This window comes from Oncorhynchus nerka, linkage group LG20, assembly GCF_034236695.1.
Source record: "Oncorhynchus nerka isolate Pitt River linkage group LG20, Oner_Uvic_2.0, whole genome shotgun sequence".
NCBI classification, from domain to species: domain Eukaryota; kingdom Metazoa; phylum Chordata; class Actinopteri; order Salmoniformes; family Salmonidae; genus Oncorhynchus; species Oncorhynchus nerka.
Genome location: NC_088415.1, coordinates 56302236 through 56314672, shown reverse-complemented (window position 1 = coordinate 56314672; position 12437 = coordinate 56302236). Strand labels below are relative to the sequence as shown.

The 12437-nt window shown below is 43.1% G+C and overlaps 1 protein-coding gene across 4 annotated transcripts in view; it reads left to right on the top strand.

The window, feature by feature from the left end:
- The window catches only part of LOC115102837 (rho GTPase-activating protein 12-like), a 137950-nt gene extending 128110 nt beyond the window's left edge, over nucleotides 1–9840 (top strand). For all 4 annotated transcript variants that reach the window (XM_029623193.2, XM_029623192.2, XM_029623191.2 and 1 more), the window contains 9 exons: nucleotides 753–854; nucleotides 1182–1280; nucleotides 1515–1614; nucleotides 1916–2035; nucleotides 2916–3014; nucleotides 4061–4138; nucleotides 5452–5586; nucleotides 6985–7090; nucleotides 7593–9840. In XM_029623193.2, coding sequence (XP_029479053.1) covers nucleotides 753–854; nucleotides 1182–1280; nucleotides 1515–1614; nucleotides 1916–2035; nucleotides 2916–3014; nucleotides 4061–4138; nucleotides 5452–5586; nucleotides 6985–7090; nucleotides 7593–7764 — 1011 coding nt within the window. In that variant the 3' untranslated portion in view covers nucleotides 7765–9840. The remainder of the gene's footprint in view (nucleotides 1–752; nucleotides 855–1181; nucleotides 1281–1514; nucleotides 1615–1915; nucleotides 2036–2915; nucleotides 3015–4060; nucleotides 4139–5451; nucleotides 5587–6984; nucleotides 7091–7592) is intronic.
- The last annotated feature ends 2597 nt before the right edge of the window (nucleotides 9841–12437 follow it).

The following is a 12437-nucleotide window of genomic DNA, read 5'->3' as shown; positions in this document are numbered from 1 at the left end:
AACTGCCTCTGGAAGCAACGCCAGCACAAGAACTGTTCGTCTGAAGCTTTATGAAATGGATTTCCATGGCCGAGCAGCCACACACAAGCCTAAGATCACCATGCGCAATGCCGAGCATGTGCTGGAGTGGTGTAAAGCTTGCCACCATCTGGTAGTCCGACGGATGAATCTGGGTTTGGCGGATGCCAGGAGAACGCTATCTTCCCGAATGCATAGTGCCAACTCTTCAGTTTGGAGGAGGAATAATGATCTGGGACTGTTTTTCATAGTTTCTGGCTTGGCCCCTTAGTTCCAGTAAAGTTCAATCTTAACGCTACAGCATACAATGACATTCCAGAAGATTCTGTGCCTCCAACTTTGGCAACAGTTTGGGGAAGGCCCTTTCCTGTTTCAGCATGACAATGCCCCCGTGCACAAAGCGAGGTCCATACAAAAATGTTTTGTCAAGATCGGTGTGGAAGAACTTGACTGGCCTGCACAGAGCCTTGACCTGAATTGGAACGCCGACTGTGAGCCAGGCCTACAGGCCTAATCGCCCAACATCAATGCTCTTGTGGCTGAATGGAAGCAAGTCCCCGCAGCAATATTCCAACATCTAGTGAAAAGCTTTCCCAGAAGAGTGGAGGCTGGTATAGCAGCAAAGTGGGGACCAATTCCATATTAATGCCAATGATTTTGGAATGAGATGTTTGACGAGCATACTATTTGTCCACATACTTTTGGTCATGTAGTGTACTTGTTTCTCCCTGTAGTTTGGAGGCATCCAGTCCAAGCCAGAGTTTACTGTGGACCTGAGAGGAGGATCTATAGAGTGGGCTTCCAAAGACAAGTCCAGCAAGAAACATGTTATAGAGGTGAGTGAGCTCCTACACAAAACTCAAACTGGGTTTGACTGCCCCTGAACAAGGCAGTTAACCCACTGTTCCCCGGTAGGCCGTCACTGTAAATAAAGAATTTGCTCTTAACTGATTTGCCTCGTTAAATAAAGGTTCAATAAATAAATAATAATATTAATAAAACCTGCTTGAATATGTCCCCTTGGGGCAATTTTTTTTAGGCTATAGCGGTGCCTCAGACAATGGTAGCACTACGTGTATAGAACATGAATGATGACAGGGAGGATTATTTCATGTTGGAGTCTTGGTCTTACTGTTCAAAAACGTATTTGTCTCCTCATGCAGCTGAAAACCCGTCAGGGCACAGAGCTGCTGATCCAGTCAGAGAATGACAGTTTCGTCAATGACTGGTACAGAGCACTGACGGACACCATCAGCACACACGTGAGTCTACACAAACACACACACGACACAAATCTGATTCATCATAATGTTTGTCACCTTGAAATTGAAATGATCTTGAAATTCTTGATTCAGTTCCACATATATCCACTAAGTGGCGGTGTTGGCATGTTTAGTCATTGGGCCTTGATGCTATTGCCAGCCCAAAGGTATCCTACCTGTTTCTGACTGTCCCCTTCTTGCTTCCCTGTTTGTGTGTTACCTACCACACTGTAGGCCTGGGAGTCAGATGAGGCCATAGAGGAGGACATGCCAGAGTCTCCTGGAGCTGAGAAACAAGACAAAGAGAAAGATCACAGAGACTCTAAGAGCAGAGGTTCGTGCAGCCTGTCTGTCTCTGTCTGTCTGTTACCCTAACCCAAACCCACATATACGTTTGAGATCGTTAATCTTTGTCTACCAATGATGTTATTGTTGATCATCATGCGTGTCAGTGTTTTAAGTCATCTCCCATTGCTATTTCTCTACAGAAGCTGTTGATGATCCATTTATTTTGTTAAGTTGTTAATAATATGGTCAAATCCCATTGTTATTAGTCTATAGCCATGAAACCTGTCAGTGTTTCTAGAGTTAGCAGTAAATGTGTCACCTGAACTTCTATTCTCATTGGTCTGTAGCCATGAAGAGTTCTACCAGTATGGACACATCAGATGACAAGAAGACCAGACACAAACTTATGAAGTTCCTCACACGCAGACCCACTCTGCAAGCCGTCAGAGACAAGGGCTACATCAAAGGTATTACAGAGGGACAGCACTGAACCATAGAAATAGAAATGCTAGAATGGGAATAGCCTCTCAGACCAAAGCAAGTTGACAGGGTTGACAGGGTTGGGGTCAATTCTGAGTTGAGTTGAAAATTGGTCTTTCAATTTGAATTCTTTCATTTTAATTGGCCACACCCCACAGGAAGCAGAATGCTAATTTAATTTGAATTAAAGAAAGTAGAATTTAATTCATTCTTTTAAAGTTTTAAATAATTACAGTGGTCTGGAAATATTTTAAGATAATTTTGTAGGTTGTCTATAATAATTAATTATTCACTTAGATGTATATATTTCCCAGAATGCATTATCAAACACTCCAGAATGTAAGGTAACAACCTAACATCTAATGACAAAAATACGAACAAAATATGGTTTGACATCATTAAATTAGAATCAAACTAATATTTGCAAAGGGCATCTGTTTTCTTAAGAGGTGGCAGGTGCATTTGGCAAAATCTTTGTATAAAGAATGAGTGTCATATGTCTAAGTTAAATTGATTTTAATTGGTTTGAATTCAATTCTACTTATTTTAATTTGATTCAAATTCTGCTTCCTGTGGGGTGTAACCAATTAAAATTCAAATGTGTGGGTCGAATTTAATTAAATTCAGGAATTTCAAATTGACCCCGACCCTGATACACTCAGTGTAGCTGACATGGTGATGTCCATTCTAGTGATTCTATTTCTAAACAGAGAACTTTACCACACGTGCACAATTAGGACTCCATTTTGGCAAACTAAATCCATGCCATTGACTTGTTGTGTTAAAGATAGAAGAGCCTTTGTTTTCCAGTAGCGAAGTACTTTGGACCTCTATAATAATAAACCTTTCCCTGTCTGTGTGTCTCAGACCAGGTGTTTGGCTGCAGTCTGAGTGACCTCTGTCAGAGAGAGAACGCATCCGTGCCAAGTTTCCTCACGATGTGCATCGACCACATGGAAAACAATGGTATGTGTGCTCGGAAACACTTTACACCTAACGTTCTCATAATATGTAATAACCTGTCATAATATGGTCATAACACTGTCATGACACACCTACGTGAGTGTCAAAACACACAAAACCTTCCAACATTCCATTACTCTATAGCCTACTTGTCAATAGTACTTTTCTGTTATGTAACATTTTCTGAAATTGTCCATATTAAATTACCATTGTAATTGCGCACACATTGATGTCAGACATGTAGCTGTCCCAATGCTGTGTTGCTGATGACCAGGTTGAATGAAAGATCAGATTTCAGGAGCAGGATGAAGACACCTTCTTTATGACTGATAACTGACACAAGGGCATGTACGTGACAGGCCTATCTGGCTTGTATGATTATGATGTCATAATGCTTCAGAACAGTGTCATATATGATGTCATAATGCTTCAGGACAGTGTCATATATGATGTCATAATGCTTCAGAACAGTGTCATAAAGTGTGTTTTCTTCAAGTTCTTTAAAATATGATGAAAAAAAATGACTTAAAGATTTCATTACAACAACAAAGGATTTAACAAACTTTCAAACGAAAGGAAACCTCTTGACAGGGAAGAAACGCATTTGAATAAATGTGTGTTTTGACGCTCTTATTTAGGTGTCCTGACCAGCCATAAAATAACACAATATATGTCACAACAGGTGTAAATATATGTGTCATGACAGTGCTATGACCATATTATGACAGGTTACGTCAGCTGTTATGACAGATTATGACATGGTTATGACCGTGTAATAGCGTGTTATGATGCCAGGGGTCGGAGACAGTGTTACCATGTGCTCCTGTGTCTGTCTGTCGGTTGTCTCTCATTCTGATGCTGTGATGATATTAGCAGGAAGAATAAAGGCTTACCAGGCACTCTAAACAGATAGAGCGCCTGGTAGATAGAGTGCAATTTAAAGGCCTTTGTTGAGTTTGCATATCCATGAAGGAAAGTTAAAACAATGCAAACAATTGGGCTACTGCCAACGTTTGTGTGATGATGGTGCTGTGTTTCTCTGTCTGTAGCTCTGAATGTGGACGGGCTGTACAGAGTGAGTGGGAACCTGGCTGTCATCCAGAAACTACGCTTCGCTGTCAATCATGGTAGGTGCTACTGTCCTCTCTCTTCACTGTCAATTGTGGTAGGTGCTCCTGTCCCCTCTCTTCACTGTCAATCGTGGTAGGTGCTCCTGTCCCCTCTCTTCACTGTCAATCGTGGTAGGTGCTCCTGTCCCCTCTATTCACTGTCAATCGTGGTAGGTGCTCCTGTCCCCTCTCTTCACTGTCAATCGTGGTAGGTGCTCCTGTCCTCTCTCTTCACTGACAATCATGGTAGGTGCTCCTGTCCTCTCTCTTCACTGTCAATCATGGTAGGTGCTCCTGTCCTCTCGCTTCACTGTCAATCATGCTAGGTGCTCCTGTCCTCTCTCTTCACTGACAATCATGGTAGGTGCTCCTGTCCTCTCTCTTCACTGTCAATCATGGTAGGTACTCCGGTCCCCTCTCTTCACTGTCAATCATGGTAGGTACTCCGGTCCCCTCTCTTCACTGTCAATCATGGTAGGTACTCCTGTCCTCGCTCTTCACTGTCAATCATGGTAGGTGCTCCTGTCCTCTCTCTTCACTGTCAATCATGGTAGGTGCTCCTGTCCTCTCTCTTCACTGTCAATCATGCTAGGTGCTCCTGTCCTCTCTCTTCACTGACAATCATGGTAGGTGCTCCTGTCCTCTCTCTTCACTGTCAATCATGGTAGGTACTCCTGTCCTCGCTCTTCACTGTCAATCATGGTAGGTGCTCCTGTCCTCTCTCTTCACTGACAATCATGGTAGGTGCTCCTGTCCTCTCTCTTCACTCTCAGTCATGGTAGGTGCTACTGTCCCCTCTCTTCGCTGTCAATCATGGTAGGTGCTCCTGTCCCCTCTCTTCACTGTCAATCATGGTAGGTGCTCCTGTCCTCTCTCTTCACTGTCAATCATGGTAGGTACTCCTGTCCTCGCTCTTCACTGTCAATCATGGTAGGTGCTACTGTCCTCTCTCTTCACTCTCAATCATGGTAGGTGCTCCTGTCCCCTCTCTTCACTGTCAATCATGGTAGGTGCTACTGTCCCCTCGCTTCACTGTCAATCATGGTAGGTGCTCCTCTCTCTCTCTCTCTTTTTACTGCAACTTTACCACAAAATCTCCTGGTTTTCCAGAAGTCCCGGTTAGAGTATTCAGGATTTCCTGCTTATTCCCTCCAACCAGGACTTCTGGAGATTTTAGGAAATTTATCAGAATTGTGCAACTCTAACTGCAAACATGTATACTTGTACCTATAGCGTACACACTACGTAGTACACTGAATAACCCTGTGTCTTTATGTGTGTTTGTGTGTGTGTGTGTGTGTGTGTGTGTGTGTGTGTGTGTGTGTGTGTAGATGAGAAGGTGGACCTTGAGGAGGGACAATGGGAAGATATCCACGTGATTACGGGAGCGTTGAAGATGTTCTTTAGAGAGCTACCTGAACCGCTCTTCACTTACAACTTATTCCATGACTTTGTCAATGCCATCAGTGAGTACACTGTTCCATTAATTGAAAATGTTCTTCATTTATCATCATTAGTGACATTACAAGTGTGCTATTACTTAATGTTGATGAAGGTTGTGACTACTGTAAATACATGGCATACATGTCATTGAGTTATTAGATCATGGGTGGGCAACTGATGCCCTTTTGAAGGCCCTCGGATCAACCCCCCCCCCACACACACACACACACAAAGTGCAATTTAGAAATGTGTTTGTGCATCTCTTGTTATGTCAGTCACTGATAGTCAGTCAATTTGACCATGTCAGCTAGCATTTTTTGGATTGCTAAGTTAGTTTAGGTCCTAGCTATCTAAACTTGTTATCATGGTCAAATTACCGGTTGGACTGGGACATGTACAGAAAGACAGTCCCATCCGGCATGGGGTCGTGCTTTGTCTTTCTGAAACATGAGGTGATGGCGGCGGATGAATGGCAGGGCAATGGGCCTCAGGATCTCGTCTCTGTGCATTCAAATAGCCATCAATAAAATTCAAATGTGATCATTGTCCATAGCTTTTGCCAGCCCGTACCATAACCCCACGGCCACCATGAGGCACTCTGTTGACAACGGTGACATCGACGCCGCGCACACTGTCTACCATCTGCCCGGTATAGTCGAAGGTGAACATTTGCCAACCGAACGACGCCGATCTGCAGTCAGGTCAAAACCCTGCTGAGGACGACGAACACACAGATGAGCTTCCCGGGGACGTTTTCTGACAGTCTGTCCTGAAATTATTTGGTTGTGCAAACCCACAGTTTCATCAGCTGTCCGACTGACTGTTCTCAGACGATCCCGCAGGGGAAGAAGCCGGATGTGGAGGTCCTGGGTTGGCGTGATTACACGTGGTCTGCGGATGTGAGGCCAGTTGGGCGTAGAGAAATGAACATTCAATTCTCTGGCAGTAGCTCTGGTGGACATTCCTGCAGTCAGCCTGCCAATTGCACGCACCCTCAAAACTTGAGACATCTGTGGCATTGTGTTGTGTGACAAAACGGCACATTTTAGAGTGGCCTTTTATTCTCCCAGCACAAGGTGCACCTGTGTAATGATCATGCTGTTTAATCACCTGCTTGATTTGCCAAACCTGTAAGGTGGCTGCATTATCTTGGCAATGGAGAAATGCTCATGAACAGTGACGCAAATACATTTGTGCACAAATGTGTGCATATGGAACATTTTTGGGTTATTTTATTTCAGCTCATGAAACATGGGAATAAAACTTTACGTGATGCATTTATATGTTTGATCAGTATATTAGGGGGGGGGGGGGACAAGTGAAATGTGAGTGTTAGTTCATGAAAGGCTTTTTAGTGTTGTTTTTACTGTGTCTAAGACCATTTTTTTCTGTAACGTTTGTCCTGACTTCCTGTTAAACAGAGATCCCAGACTACATGCAGCGTGTCCAGTCTATCAAGGAGCTGGTCAAACAGTTGCCCAAACCCAATCAGGACACCATGCAGGCCCTCTTCAAACACCTCAGGAAGTAAGTCACACTTCAACAGTGAACTAAATTACAATGTGATCTGATTGTGTTATTCATGTTGATCTACTGGCTAACAGGAGTAGGGTTGCAAAATTCCTAGGTTTTCTAGAAATATAAATGTTCTGTACAATTATATAATGTTACAGCTTTGGCTCTAATAACCCCGCATCTCTCTCACTCACTCACTCACTCACTCACTCACTCACTCACTCACTCACTCACTCACTCACTCACTCACTCACTCACTCACTCACTCACTCACTCTCTCTCTCTCTCTCTCTCTCTCTCTCTCTCTCTCTCACTCTCTCTCTCACTCATACTCACTCACTCACTCACTCACACACACACACACACACACACACACACACACACACACACACATACTGTGCTTTTACTTACTTTCATCACCTCTTGCCAGGCCCGTCAATGTGAAGAAGAAGTTGTGTTTATTTTAACTGGCTGGTTAAATAAAGCAACTTGATCTCTCTCTGTCTGTCTGCAGGGTGATTGACCATGGTGAGGAGAACCGTATGACCACCCAGAGCGTAGCCATAGTGTTTGGCCCCACCCTGCTCAGACCCGAGACAGAGACCTGGAACATGGCAGTCCACATGGTCTATCAGAACCAGATAGTGGAGCTCATCCTGCTGGAGTATGAGGGTATCTTTAGGTAGAAACCAGAGGAGAGACTTTTCCCCGTGTACAGATCTAGTACCAGCTTATGCTCGCCCAATCCTAACCTTAACCATTGGTGGGGAGAATGCCAAACTGACCCAGGATCAGTGTTTGTTACGGTCTATGGTAATGAATACAACCCCGGCCTACTCTCTGAACAACACCACCACCATGACCATACAGAGCTCTCAACCCAGCCCAACCAGACCAATCCCAAGCCTCTTCTTCCTCTAACCCGTGGTCATTCACAGCACACCTCAGATTCCATCCCCACAGACCAGACCTGTATGGATACATGGTAAAAAGCAAAAGGTGGACTTATTATCCACGACCAATAAACCAACCAAGTTGAGACTCTTTGCACTTGGCTGCAAACATGTGTGCTTCCCCCCTCCTCTTCTCACCATGGCTGGATTTGAGGGACTTACTGCCAAAGACAAAAATCCACTTCTGTCCATACACTGGATTTCCATGGCCAGTACCTGAGTTAGCCTCTCGTCTGGATAGACTGGTCGAATGGAGGCTACTGTCCGGGTGGAGCATGGAAGAGAGGACAGACACTATATAATGGTTAGGGTGGAGTAACAACCTTGATATGTTCAGGAAAGGTGGGTCTGTCAGGCAGGCCTCAGTAACCTCAGTCTTCCCAACAGTGGTGTCAGTATTGCAGGGGGAGGGTCTATCTATCCACTATTCTGGCTGCACTAAACAGTATTTAGCCTACACTGTACAGTATATTTACCTGTTAAGGACATACAGACCAGACTGTATAGAGAGGTCTGTCTGTCTGCTGGGACACCTTCAGCTCCTCTACCAACACAATGTCGGCGTCCCAAAACGACTTCTGAACAGAGCCCTATGGGCCTTGGTCAAAAATGAAAATTCTGAGCTATATAGGGGGAAATACTTTACCTTTATTTTCTATATGCTGTTCGTTCAGGCACCTCTTCTCTCTGTGGGCTCAACTAGCGAATCAATGAATGTCTGTAAATAAAGTGGCTTTGTCTCCCTCTGCTGTTTCTAAAGTACAGAGCTGGGAGAGTGTTGATGCGTCCCAAATGGTACTCTACTCTCTATCTAGTGCATCATCAAAAGTAGTGCACTATATAGGGTATAGGGTGCCATTAGATACGCAGGCCGTATGTACGTGTATGTCATGTAATGAACTATATGGTAGACTCTTACCTCCTAATACAGCCCTATGTGGGCGTGCATTTGTGTGTGCGCTTGCGTGCCTGTGTAAAGGCCCCAGCACGCCTCAGAAATGACCCATATCCTCTAATATACACACTTCTTTTCTCTCTCTCTCTCTCTCTCTCTCTCTGGAGATACTGGAAGCAGTCCGTTTTTCACTACTCAAAGGTAGTGCACTATATAGGGACTAGGGTGCCATTTGGGATGCTCCGACTGACTCATGGTTTTACTTCAGCCATACCCATACCAAAACTACTCTACTTCTCTGGTTTTTAGAACAAGTCCTCACCTATCAGTCAGATAACTTAAAAACACAGAAATGGTACTGAGATGTGTATCTTTGGACTGGTTGTAAATGTATTATAATAAGGCAAGCAACAGTTAATAAATATATGTAAACAACGTGTGAATGTGTGTGTATGGACAGGGGACTGATGGACAGGAAGTATGTTGTACAGATCTCTGATAGTAATTCAAGTACGACTTTATGGTGACCATTAGAAACTTGAGGAAACAAACATGTTTATTTAAGACCCATTCCACCAAAATCATATGAACTGTTTAGGGTGGAGAAATTCCATTAACTTTCCTAAAATTCCCAGGTTTTTCAGAAATCCCTGTTGGGAGGATTCTCCGGGTATTCAGCAATTTCCTCCTGATTACGGGAACATTCAAACCAGGATTGTTGGAAAGCCTGGGAGTTTGGGGAAAGTTACTGGAATTGTACAAACCTAGAACTATTATATGAACTGCGGTTTTAAAAGTTTAGCTGTATTTTTGGTAAGTGGCACATTTTGAATGTAATTATTTTCCAAACTAACTGCTGTTCATGACTTCTTTGTTTAATGGGAATAAAGGCCTCCATTGAGACCCTGTAAAAACCTGTGGCAGTCTTGTTTTATCATACGTTCTCATCTGATATACACGCACACATTTCTGCACACGTGAGCACTGATACCTGCAACCAGAAACGTGCACGTTTCCGCCATCCATGCACACGAGGCAAAGTTCATTCAGATGGGTCTTGTTCATACTGTATATCATGATATGAGTTTTTGCTCAGAGGTCACGTCTCTTTAATTTTGTTGATCGGAAACGTTTCTACTTGACCTTTGTGGTGAAAAATATGATTCAATCATTCATATACTTCCATACCTAATGATTAGAAAACAATCTCCTCAGCCAAAAGGCAGATTATATTTAATTGTGTTTTGGGAATATGCTTATTGGCATTCTTTGTTCTGCTTTGTGTGTCACATGGTTGTCATTGGACCAAATCAGATAAAAGTAATCGTGGTGAACCAGTTTGAACTTTGTTTGGCTTCATATCTGCACGTATCACGTTTATTCTGTAAGGGCAATTGGCATAAAAACTCGATAGACTTCTAAGGTAAAATGTTGGATTCACCACTGCTCTTGGTCCATTTCAGTTACAAACACCACTACAACATTGACATGTGCAGACTGACTGAACTTAGATGGCTTCAACAGAGCTATTGGCCACCATTCATACTTCATAAACTATAAAGCTTGTTCTATCCCCATTCATTTCAATGGCGGAACGCAGGCTTCAACATTCTAAACTGCAATCCCTGCCACAAAAACTTCAGAATGTTCAAACTAAAAACATTTTGAGAGCTTAAAATTACAGTACCTTACAGTAACTCCACACCTACAAACCACCCCAAGACCTAGCCCATAGCGTATGACAACCCTATTACTACCATTGCCAATACTACCATTACAACTGCCATCACTACCACTACTTCACTATGAATATTTCACTAGCTCTGGGCAAGTTCTGGTCCTGGGCATAGCTAGTGTCTAGCTAGTTTTGGTCTACACTAGCTCTGGTCTGCACTAACTAACTCTGGTCCAGGGTGTAGCTAGTTCGCTCTTCTCCAGCTCTGGTCCAGGGCTTAGCTAGCTCTGGTCTGCTCTAGCTCTGGTCTGCACTAGCTCCGGACCAGGCCATAGCTAGTAGCATTGGTCTAGCTCTGGTCCACATTAAAAGTATCAGCGCTCGTGTGTGCACAAGTGTGTGTGTGTGTGTTTGAGAGAGAGGAGAGAGAGAGAACACGTGCATGACATGATAGGAGGGCCGAAAACTACCCCATCTCATCGACGGGGCTGTGAGCTACAAGTTCCTTGGTGTCCACATCACCAACAAACTAACATGGTCCAAGCACACCAAGACAGTAAAGAGGGCACGACAGAACCTATTCCCCCTCAGAACCTATGCCCCCTCACTTATTTTCCACCATAATTTGCAAATAAATTCATTAAAAATTCTACAATGTGATTTCTGGATTTTCTTTTCTCATTTTGTCTGTCATAGTTGAAGTGTACCTATGATGAAAATGACAGGCCTCTCTCATCTTTTTAAGTGGTAGAACTTGCACAATTGGTGGCTGACTAAGTACTTTTTTGCCCCACTGTATGTCATTTCATCACAGGATTGAAAAATAATCTGCTTTTATTCAATACATTTTGTAGCTACAGCGTGGTGTTTACATGACAAACACCACAAGATGGCACCACAAGATTTGAACAATCCTCTTACATAGTGAAGAGCAGGTGACCATTGAAGGTGCTGTGGCGATATTCATCATCGTATAGCTTTCTTCCAGATTTGAGATGCGTGTAGACCTCATCTCCTACCTCCAGCAGCAGTGTTTGTGGTATTAACAGCTATTTAGGTGACCATGTGCAAAAACTAAACAGTCGTATCCCAAATTATTATGAGCAAAAAATGATGTATAAATAAAGAGTACAAATCTTGAGCTATATTGTGTGCACAGAAAAGGAACTTCTCTTTTTTTATAACACTAAAAATGTTTAATATAGTCATAAAAATATCACAAAAATATACTGTACCGGTCAAAAGTTTGGCCACACCTACTCATTCAAGTTTTTTAATATATATTATTTTACTATTTTCTACTATGTAGAATAATTGTGAAGACATCAAAACTACGAAATAACACATATGGAATCATGTAGTAACCAAAAAAATATTTAAAAAATATTTTAGATTTTAGATTCTTCAAAGTAGCCACCCTTTGCCTTGATGACAGCTTTGCACACTCTTGGCATTCTCTCAACCAGCTTCACCTGGAATGCTCTTCCAAAGTATTGAAGGAGTTCCCACATATGCTAAACACTTGTTGGCTGCTTTTCCTTCACTCTGCGGTCCAACTCATCCCAAACCATCTCAATTGGGTTGAAGTCGGGTGTTTGTGGAGGCCAGGTCATCTGATACAGCACTACATCACTCTCCTTCTTGGTCAAATAACCCTTACACAGCCTGGAGGTGTGTTTTGGGTCATTGTCCTGTTGAAAAACAAATGATAGTCCCACTATGAGTGCAAACCAGATGGGATGGTGTATTGCTGCAGAATGCTGTGGCAGCCATGCTGGTTAAGTGTGGCTTGAAATTAAATCACAGACAGTGTCACCAGCAAAGCTTATTGTCTTT